Source organism: Typha angustifolia, chromosome 1 (genome assembly GCF_048772165.1).
Source record: "Typha angustifolia cultivar Huaian chromosome 1, ASM4877216v1, whole genome shotgun sequence".
Lineage (NCBI taxonomy): Eukaryota > Viridiplantae > Streptophyta > Magnoliopsida > Poales > Typhaceae > Typha > Typha angustifolia.
This window is the reverse complement of record NC_133239.1, coordinates 3,626,792-3,647,364: the sequence shown is the minus strand read 5'-3', so window position 1 is coordinate 3,647,364 and position 20,573 is coordinate 3,626,792. Positions and strand designations below refer to the sequence as shown.

General features: G+C 38.2%; 5 protein-coding genes across 5 annotated transcripts; 3 read left to right on the top strand and 2 right to left on the bottom strand.

The window, feature by feature from the left end:
- Positions 1–1,555: 1,555 nt before the first annotated feature.
- LOC140761851 (histone H3.2) lies at positions 1,556–2,173 on the top strand. The gene has a single exon (XM_073099343.1). The coding sequence runs from the start codon at positions 1,638–1,640 to the stop codon at positions 2,046–2,048; it is 411 nt and encodes a 136-aa protein (XP_072955444.1). The 5' UTR covers positions 1,556–1,637; the 3' UTR covers positions 2,049–2,173.
- Positions 2,174–3,643: 1,470 nt separating this feature from the next.
- On the top strand, positions 3,644–5,940 carry LOC140767342 (VAMP-like protein YKT61). The gene is made up of 5 exons (XM_073107246.1): positions 3,644–4,425; positions 4,910–4,963; positions 5,306–5,428; positions 5,508–5,544; positions 5,689–5,940. Exons 1-5 carry the CDS (start codon positions 4,333–4,335, stop codon positions 5,706–5,708), a joined length of 327 nt encoding a protein of 108 aa, XP_072963347.1. The 5' UTR covers positions 3,644–4,332; the 3' UTR covers positions 5,709–5,940.
- A 2,254-nt stretch (positions 5,941–8,194) lies between these two features.
- On the bottom strand, positions 8,195–11,543 carry LOC140763659 (uncharacterized). The gene is made up of 9 exons (XM_073101947.1): positions 11,041–11,543; positions 10,873–10,971; positions 10,622–10,781; positions 10,371–10,550; positions 10,143–10,277; positions 9,955–10,037; positions 9,675–9,768; positions 9,490–9,590; positions 8,195–9,088 (listed from the first exon to the last, which is right to left on the bottom strand). The coding sequence occupies exons 1-9, from the start codon at positions 11,415–11,417 to the stop codon at positions 9,040–9,042; spliced, it is 1,278 nt and encodes a 425-aa protein (XP_072958048.1). The 5' UTR covers positions 11,418–11,543; the 3' UTR covers positions 8,195–9,039.
- A 153-nt stretch (positions 11,544–11,696) lies between these two features.
- On the top strand, positions 11,697–14,393 carry LOC140763649 (exocyst complex component EXO70C2-like). Its single transcript, XM_073101936.1, has 2 exons — positions 11,697–12,740; positions 13,230–14,393. The coding sequence occupies exons 1-2, from the start codon at positions 11,928–11,930 to the stop codon at positions 14,241–14,243; spliced, it is 1,827 nt and encodes a 608-aa protein (XP_072958037.1). The 5' UTR covers positions 11,697–11,927; the 3' UTR covers positions 14,244–14,393.
- Positions 14,394–16,010: 1,617 nt separating this feature from the next.
- LOC140766461 (uncharacterized) lies at positions 16,011–16,782 on the bottom strand. Its single transcript, XM_073105815.1, has 2 exons — positions 16,477–16,782; positions 16,011–16,396 (listed from the first exon to the last, which is right to left on the bottom strand). Exons 1-2 carry the CDS (start codon positions 16,714–16,716, stop codon positions 16,211–16,213), a joined length of 426 nt encoding a protein of 141 aa, XP_072961916.1. The 5' UTR covers positions 16,717–16,782; the 3' UTR covers positions 16,011–16,210.
- Positions 16,783–20,573: the final 3,791 nt, after the last annotated feature.

Genomic DNA, 20,573 nt, shown 5'->3' with positions numbered 1-20,573 from the left:
GCCCATTTGCACTGTAATGGGCCGGCCCATGAACACCGAGCTTTATGGCAAGGGATAGGTAAGGTAGAATCCAATGTGAAGTATAGTCATTATAATGTATTAAAAGATGCTAAACTTTACCTAAATTTAAACTTGTAGTAGTATAGAATCTTTTATAGTTAATACTAGTGAGTACATTGAACATGAACTTAGGTCAGCAATTTTCTGGCAGTTATAGAAGTTAAAAAAAAAATAAAAAAGAGCTCCTGTATAACGTCTATGTTCAACTAATCTAGTGGCAAATTAACTTAATTTGTTATCCGGTTAGGTTCGACGGTTTAAACTATGTGCATATAATACTCTTGCAAAAAATTCATCATTTATCATTCAAGCTAAATTAGAGTGGTTCGTCTTACTATAAATTAGGGTTAATTATAGTTAATCTTTTGTAGTTTGGCTTAATTTCACATGACTTTTATGTATTTTAACTTCAGCACATTACATTTATATGATTATAACTAAAGTAAAATCATTATTTTTTATTTGACTATACTAGAGATCAAATTTGAAGATCTAAATAAAGTTGTAGAAAAGTATATATGTTTTTTAATGTATATAAAATAATATTGATGAAAATTAATATAGTAAAAAGTATACATATATTTATTATAGTTATATTATTTGAAAAGTATTATTTTAGATGTGACAGAAAGCTTGACCAACTCTAAAGATGATCTTCAAATTTAACATATGATTTGGTCAAATATAATTAAAAAAGTAACAATATTAAAAAAAAGTAACAATTAGAGAACACGATTACAATGGGGTAAGGTGTAATTCCTCAAATTATTATTACTTAAGAGTTACTTTTACTATTTTATGTAGTACAATTAGAGACAAAGTAAAACAACACACTCACTGATCATTTTAGCCAATTAAAACTTCTCCATGCAATGCCAAAGTAATAATCTTTAAAACTAGTTTAAGAGTTGAGAAATCTAAGAAATAAACAAAGAAATTTATTATAAAATTAATCTTATTTTTAAGGTATACGATGCCTTAATGAATATTATTGTCTAAAAGACAGTAAAATAAAAGTATGACAAGAACTTACGTTTTATCTTTTAGATGAATCTCTAGTATGTTTTCGTTATGCATCATGCTATATAACAGAGTGATTTAATATTTATTGTTCGATTAATATCTGCGTCTATAATAGAATATTAAGTAAAAAAAAAAAAAAGAGAATATAGATGTGATTTTGTTATCCTCCGTCGTTACCTCATCAACACATCATCTGTTTCTAGCCAATCCATTTTTGCCAAGAACATGATTACACGAAGTTCCTGCATCGGGCCTGTAGTGAATCTGTGCCATTAAGGAGCCATTCCCACGGATCGCGATCCGTGTGCTCTCTCGAAACAGCATCCAGACCGGCAGCTTCCTTCCGATCGAACGGTAGGGAGATCACTCTCGCAACCCACAAGCGCCAAATACCCCCAATTTTTCTTTTTCGAATTTTCCCTCCTTCCTTCCCCGCCTCCTTTCCCGTTCTACAAATACTCCCCCAAATCCCATCTCCATCTCACCTCCTCCAATCTCTCCCCAATCAAATCCTAGCTTTAAATCTAATCCCCTTCTCTCCTCTCTCTCTCTCTATGGCGAGAACGAAGCAGACGGCTCGCAAGTCCACCGGCGGGAAGGCTCCCCGGAAGCAGTTAGCCACGAAGGCGGCCCGGAAGTCGGCCCCCGCGACCGGCGGCGTGAAGAAACCACATCGTTTCCGCCCCGGAACCGTCGCACTTCGTGAGATCCGCAAGTACCAAAAGAGCACGGAGCTGCTCATCCGAAAGCTCCCGTTCCAGAGGCTGGTGAGGGAAATCGCGCAGGACTTCAAGACGGATCTCCGGTTCCAGAGCTCCGCTGTGGCGGCGCTGCAGGAAGCGGCGGAGGCGTACCTCGTCGGGCTCTTCGAGGACACGAACCTCTGCGCGATCCACGCGAAGAGGGTCACGATCATGCCCAAGGACATCCAACTCGCTCGTAGGATTCGCGGGGAGAGGGCTTGAAATATCGAAATGTCACGATTTAACTTAGTGTTTGTTAGATGTGCTCTAGGGTTTGCTTCGTTCTGTGTAATTGGATCTCGTTGTAGAGGGAAAGTGGAGAGGAAATGGTTTCATGTTTCACCGCACGTCATGGAGCGTTTTATGACAGCGTTGTATGATCATTGATCTTTAACATCTTATAACGTAATTCATCTTATCAAAATGTGTATGTGCTCACGTGGTGTATATATGTGCGCATCTACGACAAGAGGAACGAACCACTAGGTTTTCCTCTCTAATCCGACGAAGATTACCGCTCTCCTTGTCCTCGGTCGCCGGATGCGGTGGTGCTGGCGAATGCCTCCGACGTGAGCCATTTCGGCTACTTTCAGGGGATCGCTGCGAAGGAATTCATTCTCTTCATTGCCCACACCCTCGCCAAGAGAACTTCCCCTGGCCAGCACCAGTCCGTACAGCACGAAGGTTTGGATCGACTCGATCTTGCTCTTTTGGGTTTTATTGGCCTCGCAATCTTGTTGCTCTTGAGATGGATATGCCCGTTTGGTTTTAAATTTACAACACCGATACGATGTCTGCATTGATAGTTTTCGTAGATTATTAGAGAATTGCTTGGGACTAAATTCGGCTTTAAGATTCAATTTCTATGGATTTCTACTGGACTAATCTCAAGTATGAATTACTGAAGCTTTCTTTTTCCGATTGGTACTCCAGAATACAAGGTGCATTCTTATACTCGGAATGGCCTTTGTGCGTTGGCATTTATGGATGATCATTATTCTGAACAATATATGTGCTTTATCGTTCAGTCACGTTATCTAAGATGGTTTTGGCATTGGCAGCTATAATTTTGCAATTCTTAGTACAGAATTTGTTTCCAGAAATAGTGTTATTATCTAGCTAAAACTAGTGAAATTTGAGTTTTATGGTAAGTCAAAATGTTTTTCTATTTTATTCTTAATGTCAAAAAGTATTTTATTGTGCTCGCCATCCTTTTTGGTGCCTTGTTGCACAAACAGATGCCATGTCTATTCTTAGCATGTTACCAATTAGGCTCATATTTGCAATAAGGGTCTGCTCTAATATCAAATTGTTACGGATCAATTAGAATCGATTTGCAATAAGAGAGTCACAGAGTGGATGATAGTTGATGGAGAAAATGGTTGATAGAGAAAATGGAAATGGTGGATCTCGGTTGTAGGAGAAATGATAATAGGAGTATGGTAGAGAGAGAGTTTAATGTACTATTTTTAGATTATTTTACTCATACTTTTTAGACAAACTCAATGTTAAAATAATTTATCAATGCTTAGATAAATAAATAAAAAATTTTAATATTTTTATATATATAAAAGTTAGATACAATGAGTCATACTATGATTAGTTTTAAAGGCTAATAGATTTGAAGTAGGATTTACCTTAAAAACTTACATAACTTAATTAGACTTCTCTTAAAAGTTTACTTAATTTAACTAGACTTGTTTTAAAGACTTATATAACTTAATTGGACTTATTTTAAAGGTTTATATAACTTAACTAGACTTGTCTTAAGAAATATAATTTAATTTAACTTACTTTAAGGATTCACATAACTTAATTAGACTTATTTTAAGAACTTACATTATGAATTAATTAAAAAATAAATAGACTCGATCTATCAAGCTTAATGTTTCTATGATGCCGTCTAACTTGCTCCGATTCGCATCATTGTACCTTTTAACATCATACACTACATCACAGTTTCACCCTCGCTAAAAATCACATTAAAGAAAGTGTGTCCTAGTGCATGAGTTTTAAGATTTTGTGAGGTTGTGTAATAGGAAAACCTTAATGCTGTTGTTTGAACAACAAATTAGAAGTCATACAATTGTCAATATTATTGATTGGCTAATGTATTTTGGATGCACGAAAGATGAATGTAGCATCTATTCTCCTAGGACTTTAGAATCTCAAAGTTGTAGAGTACCCATGAAAAGTTCTTATGGTTTGTTTATTGACAGGAAAGAAAATTTAAAACACTTTACCAAAGCAGGCCTAATATTTTATTTCACGGGGCTTCTTCAATACATAAGTTGGATATTTACTTGTACTACATATGTCTATAGATATGAGCTTCATTTCTTGGTACTCAATGTTCTACTTGCATTTCTACGATGATATGGCTTATCAATTATCTATACTCAGTGGTGGATGGTTGGTGCAGACCAGGTAAACATATGTAAGGATAATTTGGTCCTGTCAGTCTTTGCAGTCTGATTGAATAGATTAATACTTTTGAAGGTACTAGATGAATATCAAAAAACTATTGTGGAGTCATGGAGAACAACTCAGACAGATTCAACCATGGCCATACTTGAATGATGCTTTAGCAAAATTTCAGGTCTGTAATCTTTTTGTTGTTGTGATCATAAATACTGGAATAAGCAGGTAATCTTTTCTACTAGAGTCATTGCTGAAGTTTGGACATTTTCTTTGCTCATAAATTACTGTAAAAGAGAGCAGTCTTTTGGTTACACTTTTATAAATAACTGGTATTCTCTATATCTTGTTGAGAGAGAGAGGCACACCTCTTGGTTCTGGTAGGAGTGCATTGCAGTTAATAGTAAAATAGCTTCAGAATTACTTCATCTAGAAATATCCTTCATTAACTTAATTATTGTTTTTAGAAGATTTGTTTTTCACATCTTGAATTTGTTAGAGGAGATATTAAACTTTCAGCTCTTGTTGTAGCATTATGCCTGTGATATGATTACACTCTTCCAATACTATTTTCTAGACTTGCATTGGGTGTAAGTATCTATTTTAGCATTTTCTGTCTATTTCACTAATTGTACTTCTATATGAACTGCCTTTTTTTTCCTTAGGCTGACAAGTTGCTGAAAATCCAGAGGGGCCTGGATGAAACCGAAATCATTCTTGTAAGTGGCATTACAAACATTTGGCTAGGTCTTTCTGGCCGTGCCAAGATATGTTGTTTGCCTTCCTTTCCTTATGTATGGAAGGATAGGGATCCTTCTTATAGCTAATGAAGAAAAGAGGATGTGGTTGCTTTTAGTATGTTCTGAATAAAGGAAAATATCGAAGTTATAGCTCAGCAAATTAACAACATATATACGCAGCACACATTTCAGTAAATGAGAGCAATTAATTCAAGCCCCTAATCTTGTTTCCGTTATACTTTTGGTTGTGTTTTTGCCTTTCTATCAAATAATAAGCAAGAGATATTAGTGGCTACTAATAAAAGTTCACTGTCTGTGCAGCTTATGCTTTGTATCATTGGTATTATGCACTTGCAACATAAGACCATTGATAGTGTGCTCGCATGGGGCAAGAGGTTGGATAGCCTAGTGGAGAAGAGTTCAGATCTAAGCGCTGCTTCCCAGGTAAGAATGCAAAAAGGCACTAGCTACATTCTATATTATGTTTTCTGGAAAAATAAAACTTAAGAAAACACTGTCGCAGAGAAAGCATCACACAACTACTTTAGGGAGACCTACAGGTGTGTAAAATCTCAGTAGCACTTAGTATGTGTGTTGCAAACTTTATGTCTATATTCTTAAGGTTATAATTGGTCAAATTACCATTTTCATACACTATGTCTCTGTTTTTTTTTTTTTTTTTCCTTTTGTTCATTCATCAACAGATGTTCTACAAGCAGGCTAGGAAAACCAATCAGTGCTGTACGGTGCTTTAGGAATGAAACTTACTTTACAATTTCAGATTTTTCGAGTGTTTAATGATGTAATCCATTTGCAGCAGCCCAGATGCGAAACACAATTTATGGTGTTATTAATTACTCTTTTTCATGTTTACTACTCATTCATTGAATTGTTTGGTAAGCTGATAGCATACCCTTTTTTCATTTAACTCAAGTGATGTACTGGAACAGCCATATCTAAATGCAATACAGTTAAGAGCATTAGTTTTTCACCTCTTTGATATATCAAACCTTGTGATTGGACTCTATTCTCTGCTAGCTTTATCTAACGTTCAATGTGAAGAATGTCATCATCAAGTAAAGCTTATTATGTAACTGTAAAGTTGAATGTAGTGTCGTAGAGTCAAGTTCTATGTGAGGTCATAGCACTTCTTGTCCTCTGGCATCCGAGAGGGAAGAACAAAGAAGTTGGCCAAATGGTGAAAACAGTTGCGATGACAGAGTTGCGGACTCATTTCAAATCCATTACGTTTACAAGTTTGGGATTCGGTGCGCATTGAATGTATGTCAATATATCGATGGTATACATTTAATCATTTGATTGCCTAATCTTATTTGATGACTCTTATATTTATTTTTTAAGTGTAATTAGAATTAATATTTATAATTAATGAGTTAGTAAGGATCTGATAACACGTTCGGGGCTTTTAATAAGTACTCTTTGTAAATTAGGAAACTCTATAGATAATTCTATAGTATTAAAATATAATGCATCTTATTAGATTATTATCTTTTGTCTTAGCCCACTAACTCAATATTAAGAGAAAATATTACGACTAAGATTCTCGAGACAGTGAAGGTAAGATTCCAAATATGGCCGAAACCTTTACGGGCGTCACCACTCCCAAGAATACGACACATTTAAGCACGTGCAGATACACTGCTGGCGTTCACGTCCGCCGGCCAACGGCCAACCTTATAATAAGATTACAAGAAGATCCCATTTCGTCTCACATAACAAATCACGTAATCGAGAGACGAACAAGTCTGGGAAGCGGCAGCGGGTAAAACTGGAGTATGGCTTGAAGCCGGCGGCCGGAATCGTGTTGGTCCAAATCGTCCTCGATCACCGGCGTCAAATTCCTCTACGAATTGGCTATGGACGACGGCATGAACAGTAGCGTCATGGGCGCTTATCGGTATCTCTTCGCCGCCGCCGGGGTCCTCCCTTCTTTTCCGGAGAGGTGAGCTTGTACTACTAATTTTGTAGGAATTATAGAGTAACGTGCAGTTGATATTAGTTAAAGAAGCTCGTATTATTATACGAGTATTTTCGAGTTTGAAATCCAGCGACGTCGATTTTTGCAGTTAATCTCTGGCAGATTATGCCCTTTGCATTGGTGGCATATTTCTTGAGAGAGTTGACTCAAATATTCCAACTTATATACAAGGAGAGAAAAACATTTTGTCTAATCTAAAATTAGCCTAGAAGCTTAATATCTATCTAATAAAGAAAAAAATGACCTATGCATACATGCATTTTTAGTTTATATTTATTCAAATTTTCTTACTGCCAGTATATTTACGTTCCATTAATTTATTCTTTATTTTCTATGATTTTTAAATGGATTACAGGAACATTTTCCTTTGGATCATGACATATCTCTCACTCTCTCAGCAAGCACCTTGAATCACAAATTCGTTTCCTTTTTTCTGCTTTACATATCAGATAGCACTTAGAAACCATAAATAATCATAGCGACGTTACAGTCATTGTCTCTGAAACATTAAAATTGTTTAGTAAAGAGATGTAACATGAGCATATATATTATATCTCCATAGCCTTACTCAGGCGTTTACATATGATACCCAAGGAACACGAAGGCATATAATATTGTACTATATCAATCTTTATATTGCATTTGAGATCTGAAGGAAATTTTCAAGCAGTGTGATACTTATCTGACAGAAAAGATTTGCCATCATATACCATAAAGTCACAGAAGGATTGTTGTTGTGTTGACAGAACCATTGAAGTGAGCACATCTTTGGTTGTTCTCTCTGAAGTGCATAGCTTCAGAAAGAAGTGGAAGCAAGAGGGGGCTGAGAAAGATATAGAGTAAAAGAATATTCTCAAGTCTCCTCTTACAGAACAGCAAGGTGGGGGAAGCACTTCCACCTTATCTTATGATACAACAATGCCCATTTTATGGCTTTTGTGGGTTTCCCTTGCTGGCCATTAACTTAGACTAAAATTCATAAGCAAAAAATTGGTCAAAATAATATATCCTACAAACATCTTTCTAGATTGCATTTGCGGAAACCAAATCTTATCAAGTGGCTAAAACATGATTTGAGAATTGCTCCACCTTGTTTTACCTGTGATGGCTGATTAAGGAGATCCAACAAGGAACCAAACAATCATGTTTACCAGAGAAACAAGAGCTGTATTCAAAGAGATGGCATAACATCTTTATAGACAAATGAGAAATGTAAACGTGTTATATTCTTTCTCATTCAAGCCTCGAATTCAAAATTAACATCATCTTCATTTCTTTTGACATGTTTGACACAAGGAACTCTACCTCTCCAAGGAGGGTATCAGTGATGGGATTAAAACTACATAAACCAAACTCTTGATATGTTACATATGAAACTAAACACACACAGGAATAAGTAAACACTCATTGTGGTAGTCAATCAAGCTGGCTCCTAGAATCATAAAGATGCTCTCCCTTGATGATCCGAGATCACCTGTTAATCTTTGTTAGTGCATGCGACACTTGTAAAGAAAATATAAAATATAAATCCTGGGGAGCCTTCCCCTGCTACTGTATTCTTTCAATGCTTTCTTGATGGTCTAAATGCAGCTCTTCTTTATCAGAAATGGTGGGAGAGGCTATTTGGCTATTTCTTTGCATCAAGTTCTGGATCAGCATATGCGTTTTTCAGAGTTATCCAAGCAACCACTTTCCAGCCCTCTTCTGAATCAAATCCTGGACCCTCATATGCTTAACCACTGTTTCAAGGAGCATTTATCAACAGCTTGTCCAATGACATAAACTGAAAGATGATAATTGCAATTTTCCTGCCATCTCTCTCTCCAGCTCTTTATTATCAGAAATGGTGGGAGAGGTTGTTTCTTTGCATCAAGTTATGGATCAGCATATGCTGCTATTCAGAGCCATCTGAGCAACAGCTTTCCAGTCCTCTTCCAAATCAAATTCTGGACCCTCATATGCTCAGTCGCTGTTTCAAGGAGCACTTAGCAACAGATTGCCCAATAACCTTAAACTGAAAGATGATAATGTGCTGTTTTCCTGCCATCTCTCCCCCTCAATACAGCATAGACCTAAAGGTGTCTATGCTCTGGAAGTGTCTGGATCTGGGAAAAGATAAGGAACTTGAGCATAGTTATCAAATGATGTGCCATAAGGTGAAAGCAGCATTCCATATTAACAGTGCTAAATGCTTGATGTGCTAGTCAAATAGAAAGCAAATTATTAGTACATTCAATATGCTCCCATAAAACAGTTGAATATATACACTTCAACAGAAAAGAATTTTATTTTCCTAATCCTACATGTAAATATAGGCCATCTTTGCAAATACACAGGGTTGTCATACGGATTAACAAGTTTCTCTTGATCATTTCATCTAAATTTTCACTGGGTTCCAAAGCAAGTAAGTTTGCTGATAGCCACTTAGTTTACTTGAAGATAGTAGAAGAAAAACACTAGTACAAGCCATGGAACTATCAGGTAAAGTGAAAGGTCTCATGTTTACCTTTTAGTTATTCTCAAAGAATTTACAGAAGTCCAGTAGTTGTATTCATCCATTTGAATTGTAAAGGAGCTGGAACTACGCTTGCCTCCCCCGCCATAGGCCTTGCATTACCAATGCAGCTCCAAGAATTATCCAAAGAAGTTCATGAGATAAAAGTGACACTATTTTGGTAAAATAATACGCACCTTAGCGATTTCTGAAGTGTCAGTTGCATTGTCTGTACTCCTTAAGCAGATCTTCAGAATACCTGTCTTCATAAACACAACTGCTCCTATAGGCCTAGCAGGGGGGAAAATGATTTAGTGAAAACAAACGATTATTTCATTCAAGTTCTGAATATTTATCCTCGTGTAAGCAGATTCGTAACATCCTACTATACTAAAAGGCGTTCTGAAGAAAATGAAGAAAGCTTGCAGTATGGCCCATAAAGCAAGAGGCTTGTATCTATCTAATAGAAGCTTATACCTTAAGCCTGCAGCTGCACTTCTCCTGCTAAGTTCCAACCCAATTTCATGACTCAGATTTGAATTTTCATCAGCCCTGATTGCCTAGCAACAGCAAAAGCATGGTCCCCGGTAAAATCTATTAAAAGCTAAAATGCACCAAGTTTGCCAATGCAATAGGCTTTTCAAAGTTCTCATCTTGAGAAGTACCAGGCATTCGCCGTATAATCCTCTTCCCAGCTGAATCTTGAAAGGCTTCTCCACCAGCTTACTTGCGGTATTCTCACGAGAACAAATATATGACCTCCCCTTGGCGATCAAATCACTTGCATCAAGTTCTAGAAGCTGAAATTCTCAGACACAATTAACCAAATTCAGCACAAAGAACAAATCCATAAGCAGCCATTACAGTAATTGAAAAGGAAAGAACTTTTCTACCTGCTCAAAAACATACGGATTTGTAACAGAATTCAATTTCGCACGCACATCTCTAATTCCAATATTAAATTCTTTAGCGTCAGGAAGCTCCCAACGGCGTAGGTCGGAATCCTCTATATACCTCATAACGGTTCCAACCCGCTCCAATTCTTTCCCCTCCAACAAGCTCGATAACTCATCCTATCAATCAATCAAACCATAAATTTCAATAAATTAATCATACAAACCTCAAAGAATAAATCTAAACTAACCGATTCCGATTTCATCTCACAGTACTTCTCATTGAAGTAATCAAAGACGGCGCGAGCACTGCTCTTGCTCGGATCAACGCGTAGCTCGAGGTTATCTGGAAGTTGCCCTAATTGCGAAATCCTCGTCAAGGTGGATTTCCGGTGATCAAAAGCTACAATCCTGCAGTATTCGATCCATCCAAATCCGTAAAGCTAATTTCCCAATAAAAATCTTTTTAAAAAAAATCTTTTTTTTTTCTTTGAGAAGTTACCGGGGAAAGATTCGAGAGATCTCGACGGCAAAACGATCCGGGCCGATGAAATCAAGAAGGTAGCACGTCTCGAAGCCTCGAGATGTGAAATCTTCCGCACTGCAATACAGAGAAAGAGGAGGCAGTGAGCATGAGAAGTGAGACGAAGGGGGTGGTGAGGTTACCAACCTGAAGGGGTGGAAGGAGGAGAAGGGGAGGGCGAGAAAGGGGAGGCGGAGGTGGGAATGGAAGAGGTGAGCAGAACACGCGGCGTAGGCTCCGGAGAAAGAAGGGTAGTTGTAGAGGGCGATGTGGGACCCCGCGTTGGATTCATCTCCAGAGCCGAGTACTCCGGGGTGCGATTGGAGCAAATCCAGAGCCGACTCCGAGCGGAAGCCTCGGGAGTCGGGGACGGCGAGGGCGGAAGGCTTCCGTCGCGTCCCGAACGCGAGGAGAAGACGACGCATCGAGCTGATCGAATCGGACCCGAGCACGAACCGGAACCCAATCATACTTGAAAAAAGAAATTTTGGAGAAAAAACCCCAACAATTTGAAAATTACCCATCTATCATCTCTGACCAGTCAACGCTACGTAGGACCCAGCGCGGCTCCGGGTCTCGCGGGACCCACGGAATAGATCTGACCGTCGTGCTCAGCTCGACAAGCGGGATTCAACGTGGTCGCACGTTTCCCAAGTCGCCACATGCCACTAAGGCGTACGTTGAACAGCCGACGTGGAAACCTCCTCCTCCCCCTCTCTTACGTGGAAGCCATCAACTATATACGCCTTATATGGAATTTATTAAGTTAGATATTTTCCCTAACCATTAATGTACTATTTTTTTTTTGTCTGTTATAATTTCTTTTTACAAAATTTTAAAACGTATATTTTAAAAAGTTATTTTCTTTTTAACGTGGAACTAAAATTAGGTGGAACATGCAGCATAAATTACTCGTTTACACCTTGGAAGCAACTGTCATGTGTTCACCTCCTCCCTAAGTTTCCTCCCCCCCTCTCGTCTCCTTTCCTCTTCCAACCCTCCCAGAGAGAGAGAGCGAGCAAGGAAAGAGAGAAATGGAAATAACCCAACAACTATCTTCTCTTCCTCGAGAACGACAAGAAGACGAGCCTGACCAACAAAAAGAGGAAGGAGAACAAAAGGAAGGGGAGGAGGAGAAGAAGGAAGAAGAAAGCACCGTGGTCGAAGACGACGTCCCCGATATCTCCACCCTCTCCGAGCAAATCGACGAGTTCCTTAGCGTTCTCGATCGCTTCAAAGATGCTAAAGAAGAGAAAGCCGCGCGGCCGCAAGTACCCGAAACCGCCGTCGAGCAGTTCGTCACGGCGGTGGAGAACGAGATCGCCAAATACGAATCCGACGGCGAGGAGCTCCCCCTGCTCGACGCCATTAACCGCGTCTCTAGGTTGCATTTGGAGTTATCGGGATTCTCTCAAGACGCAAATTACTACAACGTAACGAATAAATCCGGTTGCGTTCTCCACCACGCCATGTGCTTCCTCGAGGACGAGTTCTTCTCGCTCCTCGATGCCGGATCTTCCGGTCGACCGCACGAGGCGAGCCCTAAAGAGTCGAATTCTTGCGAAGCGAGTCCGGCGTATCCTAAGGAGACGGTTGAGAAGTTGCGCGATATTGCGGCGGCGATGATCTCAGCTGGGTACGGGACGGAATGCTGCGAGGTGTTCATCGCCGCGCGGAGCAAGGAGGTGGAGGCGGCGGTGTCGAGCGTCGGGTACGAGAAAGGGAGCATCGACGACGTGGTGAAGATGCCGTGGGAGTCGTTGGAGGGAGCGATCGCGACGTGGATCAAATCCTTCCGGCATTTCGTCTCGGTTATCCTCCCGGCTGAGCACGACCTCTGCAACCAGGTTAGCTAGTTAGATTACATAACAAATTTTTAGAAGCTCATATATATATATATTACGCAGATATCCTTGGAATTAACAAACCGTTAAAATTTAAATAATTTTAAAATAAATAAATGAGAATATACTTATTCTATTTTTTATAAAATTAATTTTTTAATTAGTAAACCTTTTTTTTTCTAGTAAACTACTGACACGTAATTTGAAAAATAATCCGATTGGTAGTCATTAGTCACATATGTTTTGCTATATCTATATATAAATGTTAACATTAGAAGGGGGCATACAAAAGAAATATATAAAAGAAAAGACCTTTTAGAATAACTGTTTACCTACACATAGAAATACTACTAAGTATTAAAGTCGGTGCTTTCTAATTCAATATAAGCAAATCAGAAGGTTAAATGGAAAATATCTATAAGATAAGGTGTTAATAATAAAAAGTATGATATTCCAAAAATTAGCTAATAAACTTTTCCGTGAAATTTCCAGGTCTTCTCCGTTGACCCTGATATATCTACCACCCTCTTCCACACCGTCGCCGGCGGCGTTCTCCTCCACCTCCTCGTCTTACCGGAGGCCGTTGCCATGACCAAGCGCTCGGCGGAGAAGCTCTTCAAGGTGCTCGATATCTACGACGCCCTCCGCGACGCGACTCCCACGATCGACTCACTCCTCCCCGACCAAGCCGACGACTTCTCCCTCGCCGACGAGCTCACATCCGTGCGCTCCCGCCTCGGTGACGCCGCCATCTCAATCTTCTGCGACCTCGAGGGCTCCGTCAAGTCCGACGCTGCCAAGACCCCGGTCCCCGGTGGCGCCGTTCACCCTCTCACTCGCTACGTCATGAACTACATCAAATACGCATGCGAGTACAAGAACACACTCGATCTCGTCTTCCATGACCACCACACCCCCTTCTCCGTCCAACTCATGGAGCTCATGGATCTCCTCGACTCCAACCTCGAAGCCAAGTCTAAGCTCTACAAAGATCCAGCTCTAAGTAACATCTTCCTCATGAACAACGGGAGATACATAGCCCAAAAGATCAAAGGCTCATCCGAGATCAATATGCTTTTAGGCGAGACGTGGTATAGAAAAAGGTCCTCCAATCTGAGGCAATACCATAAGAACTACCAGAGGGAGACGTGGGCGAAAGTGCTCGCTTGCTTTAAAGACGAGGGGCTGACGGCGGCGAAGGGCGGCGTGCAGAAGCCGGTGGTGAAAGAGAGGCTGAAGAGCTTTAACTCGTTGTTCGAAGAGATACACCGGACGCAGAGCGCGTGGGTGGTGAGCGACGAGCAGCTGCAGTCGGAGCTGAGGGTGTCGGTGTCGGCGGTGGTCGTGCCGGCGTACCGGTCGTTCCTTGGGAGGTTTGCGCAGTGCCTCACGCCGGGGAGGCAGACGGAGAAGTACGTCAAGTTCGGGGCGGAGGACTTGGAGAGTTATATTGACGAGCTCTTCGACGGGAAGGTGCCGGCGCCGGTGGCGAGGAGGAGGACATGATGATATAGGGGATGGGGAGAAGGAAAGGAGAGGAGGGATTTATGAGTTGACCCTTATATTTAAACATGAAATTTTTTTTCCTATAAAAATATATATTCGAAAGATCATGTAAATGTTTGTGATTTTCGAAATTTTTTGTCTGTCGGTAAGATTATGCTTGAAATAATTATTTGAATTTTATTTTCGACGACCATTAAAGAACGCTGTAGGATAAGACTAGTTTATACAAGGATTTGGTAAGTGGGCTAACCATCCTTACTTAAACGACTCCAGATGGGCTAAACTCATAGCATCATCATCCGAACACTATGCCAGTGGTTGAAACTTATTCTATTAGTTTATATTTTTAAGTGAAGCCATATTTTAAGCTTAATATGAGCATAAATTAAGCTTAATTTATTTCAAGCTTGATCGAGCTTAAAATTTAGCTTGAAAATTAATTAAGATTTGAAATTACTTATTTATCGAAGCTCGAACTTGAAAATAGTTTGAAACTAGTTTGAATTGAAATAATTTTAATTTAAACTTAATTATAAATATATGTTCAAAATTATTTTGAATTCAAGTTTGATTCAAGTTTGATTAGAGCTAGGCTCGATCAAACTCGACTCAAACATGACACATATGCATTCACCGTCGCGTTACAATAGGAAAGAAAAAATAACTCAAAATTGATAACATGCAGAGATGTGTCGAAAAATCAAACAACCGATAAGCTCTAATCGCCGGTGAAATGACAAGGAAGGGAAGGTAAAAATTAATATTGGCAAGGGAAGATTCACCATAAAAAAAAATCCAAAACAACACGCTGCAACCCATCAACCCTCAAGTGAGAAACAATCATTAGCTAGAGCTAGCAAAAATGAGGCGAGAAGGGGTTCGGCCACCCTCCCACCCCTTACACCGTGCCAATTGAAGGTAGATACAGATAGAGGGGAGATAGGAAGAGGGGACCCCTTAGCCTCTCCCGCACCTTCTGGTTCTGTTGAGCGGAAGTGAGGGCAATCCCAATAATGAGAGGGGAGGAGGTAAAGGAGGAGAGGAGAATGGGAAAGAGACCATCAAGGTCGGAGTTAAACCTTTTCCCTCCGCCTAGCCCGACTTGCTAGGGGAGGAAGAGGAAAAAAGATGCAGCCATGTAGCTAAGGAATCCCCAGTAGAGAAAACGAAAGGATGGGAAAAATATATATAAATTAATAAATTTGATTATTGAGCCTTAAAGCAAATATCAAAATTTAACCCAAAAGGGGCCCACTAGTGCACACGTCTTTTTCTATCTCAAATATCTGTTTCATACGATATTAAACCTTACCATGTAAATTCCCAAGTCAAGAGGTTCAAATAGTTCAATCAATGTGGCCCCTCTCCTATGGCCTCTATAGTCTCCCGTCTAGGTGGGTAGTCGATATGATCATTATCTAAGATCTTGTTTGCTTTGAATTTAGGCAACAAGCATCATTTTAAAATATGGTCAGTCTTCTTAACTGATTTATGAATCCTTAAACTAGTTCAGTAATTAAATATTTTTTTTAATTTTTTATATTTAAATAAATTTATTTTTAAAAAAATTAAAATAAAAAATTATACTAATTAATTGAGTTTGAAGCTTAATCTCGATAAACCAAACAGGGCCTAAGTTACTTATACTTTGAATTATTTCAAGAATAACGATAAGACCAAATGTCAGGACTCATTTCAAAGGTTTGGGGAGCAACTTTCTTGGAAGGACAAGCATGCCCTTATACAAGTATGTTGGAGTGCATGAGCTTAGCTAAGATATAATACTTGATTACTGGACTCGATCAAAGGATATATATACATACTGATATAATTATAACACAAAGTCTCCAGATACAAATAAACCAAACGCACCCATTTAGTGAGACAACAAGAGAACCAACAAACAAACAAGCTCTTATTTGGGGGTGCAATTCGATATAAACGAGTCCATATATTATGCACTCTGTTTAGAAGAGGCCGTGGTGGTGCTTATGGCCCCCATGCTCTTTCACCTCCTCCTCAGCCTCTTTCTTCTCGTGGTGCTCGTGGAACACATATCCTCCGCCCGCCACGGCGGCGGCGGCGGCGATCTCCTCCTCGATCTTGTGCTTGTGGGCGTGCTCCGGGTCCTTCTTGGCCTCATGCTTCTCATACTATTTTCACAAATCAACTAAATTTATTAATTTCTCGTCCAGAAAAAGACTAAATAATAATTTATTTTATAAGGAATTACCAGAGCAAAGGCGCCGGCGGCCAGGGTGCCCATCTCGCCGAGATGTTCCTTATGCTTGTGATGCTTCTCCTCCTTCTCGTACCTCACATAGTCGTCGTTCTCCGAGACGACCGCGGTGGCCGTGCTGTAACCGCCGTCGGCGTCAGTGCCGTAGGCGGTCTCTTGGTAGACGACCTCCTCCTCGGCCGGCTGCTCCTCCTTGTGGCGGTGGAAGAGGTGGTGGTGCTTCTCCTCGGACATTTTTATGTCAGCTAGTAGTGTAAGCAGGGAACAAAGTTTTTGCTATTATCTTTGTGGAGAATAGCAATAGCGGGGTGGGGTTTATATAGGGGAAAGGGGTGGTGTGGCGACGTTATAGTTGGACGGTTGTGATTTGCGAAGATCACGGATATGTGCGACTGTTAAAGCGTCGGTTGAAGCGAGTGGATAATGCGATCGCACGTATAATTTTCTTTTCCTAGTTATTGACACCCTTGGTCACACCCTCCCTTGCATAAAATTTGACACGTAGATTAAAACGTGGTCGGCCCCACCCCCCGGTTCGGAGGCCCCGGTGTTTGACTGAATGAGATGAAAAACGCAACCCTCGTGAACTATTGGTGGTCAAATATTGTGGTCAAGTGTTGATGTGTAGTTTTAATGCGTGGATAAAGTCTGGAGCCCCACATGGATTATTGAGCGAATAAGGGGGCACTGTCGGCAATTGGATAATGCCTAGAATATCCTCAGATCGCTTTCTACTATTGTATTAATGACAAAACTTATGTAATTAGTGACCGGGGGTAATGTAATATTCAAAGTAATGCGTATTAATAGGGGTAAGAGTACAATTGACATTAAAGTGGTTATCATTATTTATAATATCTTTTAAATGCTATGAAAAAGTACAATGCCCTAAATGACCGGAGTAATAAGGTAAAGACGATAAATTATTAATTAAGTATTATTTAATAACCAAAAGTTAGCTCCACTCTAATACAGTAATATCTCAACCGCGGATAACTTGTTGCTTTCATGATTGTATTTTCTTTCAATTAAGACCTAATTCAATCGTAATAAATTTTTCAGAGATATATGTTGAAAATATTATATATTTAATATAAATTTTTATTAATTTTGAGCTAAGTTTTAAGTGGGTACCATATATTATTAATGATGGATTGCTGGTGAAATTAATTTAGTTCAAAGAGTACTTTATTGTTATATATTTATTAATTCAAATTTATAATGAGAAATAAATAAAATTTGGCTCTAAAGTGGGTATCATGACAATGAAAAATAAAGAAAAGTGAGTTTAGTACCGTATTGAATATTTAAAAAAAAATATTAGTATTGTATATAACTACATAAGTGCTAAACATTTTATTGGTTTAAACCCCAAAAAAGGTATTTATTTTGTAGGTAAAAGATATTATATAGCTTAACTTACACAGGGTCGTTCTACCCAGCTCGATGTGTGAGTCAAGTCCAAATTAATTTTTTGTCTGATATATATTCGAATCTGGTTAGGTTTAAGTCAGTTGGTTATTGAACTCGAATTCATAGTGGTGTGTCCATTCAATTAAAACAGTTAATCAGTTAGTTCGTTGAACACAAAGTGGTGCATTCTTTTATAATAAAACTGTTAATTCGTTTAGACACGAAATAGTGCATCTATTTGTGACCGGTTATATTCTTCGTCTAGCTATTTTAATTCTATAAATAGGCTGTTAATCTGTATTATTTTTACATAGAATCTGATTCATTTCTTTTAGGTACTTTTAAGATTTTAGTCTACATTTGGGAGAGTATAACACGGTTCAATTTTCACAACGCATTCGAATAACTGTTTCATTTTAAGTACAAGACAGTTATTATATCTTGGGAGATCGATATCTACTGTTTCAGAAGCAATCGGTGGATGACAAATTGGTCTAAAGAAATAGTGTCTGACTCGGCTATACATAATTTTATATTTTATAATTTATAAATTTTTTAATTTAGTTACTTATTTTGGATCAAATTTTTTGTGACTTTTAGAATCAGATTGGTATCATCGAAAATATAAAAAGTACTAGTGCACAAAATAAAATTTAATTAAATATAAGATTAATTATATTTGGATACTCTCAAATATTAAATTATATCACTTTCACTCAATTTAAAAAAAAATGGGTACATCTGCTTCATAAATTATCTGATTATATTAATTAGTCCTCTCCACTAAGGACATTCTTTCGAAAAAAAAGAGGATTATTTTATCCATCTATTAATTTAAATTTTTTAAAAAAAATCTCTATCAGAATTTCTAATAAAATATAGATTAAAGGAGCTTATTAATATAATTTAAATAGTTTATATAATATATCAGTTATTTCTTTTTCTCCACGAGTGAAAGTGATCCTGTATAATAGTTGATGAGCTTAAAATATAATTAACTCCAAAATATCTAGTACTCTCTTATGCATATCAAGAAGGGAAATGATATTTATAAAATATAAAGTACCATCTATAAAGACTAACTCTTTTATAATGACGAGAACACCCTTAAGCATGGGTATAATTGTCATATTCCTCATGATTATATTTTCTTAAGGATTATTTACATTTCATCTCCTACACTGTCTCATAATACTATGAAATATCTCACTCATCAAACAACCAAAAGAGCTTAGTTCTCTATAGTTGATTAGAGCGAGTATAATTTAGATTATAAATGCACTAGATTAATGTGTTAATTTAGATTTAATTATGAGCCCTTAAATCACCTTAACTAGTTAGATCAAGCCCATAAAAATAAAAGGCTATAGATAAAGTACAGTTTATTTTGCCAATGATGGTAGAGGTACTTTCTTTCAGGTGAAATTTAATAGCAAATTAAACTAGGGCCACAGAACAACCCAGAGGTAGAAAGTAATTTGCCTAATAGTTACTATTGTGCCTTGTATACTTAACTACTAAGTCTCAGTCTTGTTATACGAGTCTTTTCACAGAGAAATTTTTCCCACCCGTTGCATTCAAACGTCTGCATCTTGGTAAGTAGAAGTTGATCCAAGTCGACGTAAGGGAGTAAATAGAGTCCTCTTTTATCTCTTCACATTTGTTGCCTTGGATGAGAGGAAACCCAGCCACCTCTCTCTCTCTTTCTCTTTCTTTCTTTATATTTTGGCGTCAAAAAGCTTGACGTTACTCTCTGTCATCACAAGTTAAGAAGATGTCGGCACCTTATAAGCCTTCCCTACACGGCTAGGAGGAAGATGACATCTACCGACTTTCGAACCTCTCTCTCTCTCTCTCTCTCATTGACCAGAACCCTTTGAGATTACAATCTCATCTAGAGATTCTATCTCATGAAAGCTTAATTAACAGTAAAATTAAGGTTTGTTTGTTTTATGTAGACACTTTTGTTTTTCTTTTTTTAATAGAAAAAGTTAATACAATTACCTCAAAAGAGGGGTACAGATGTACGTTAGGTATCCGAGATAATACCCTCTATATTTCTGTAGAGAATTTTATGTAAAGAGTTGGAGATTGAGTCTACCCAGATAGCTGAAAAATCCTAATCTTTGCCTAAATTAGCTAACCAATTTGTATGTCGGTTGGCTTCTATTAAACAGTGAGGAATAGAGATAGTATAGAACCTTGCCAAAAGTTAAAAAATATCTAGAAGCATATTTGTGAGCCATCATGGTCTCGGAGATTTCAACCACAATACATTGGAGAGAGATTACGAGTCAATATTGACGGTGATGTTTTGATAACTACGCTCAATAGCTTTTAAAGTTAATCGAACCGAAACTCGCTCACCCCGCTTTGGGCACAGCGAGGCGGGAGCTGTGACAACGCGGCGATGGAGTTTCTCATCTGTGTGTATATCTTTTTAAATTTTCTATTTATATACGTATATCTTTCAAAACAATTAATTTTTGGTATATCACTTTTTTTTGATAAATATAAGTTAATATCTTAATAATTTAATACAAAACATAATAACCTTTTTACATACAAATTAATGAAAATTTTATGATTAGTTAGGTTTGAGAGTTAAAATTTTTAAGAGGCACCGATATAAAATGAGAAAAAAAATCTTATTCTATTATAAGCCTCTTTGTAGTAAT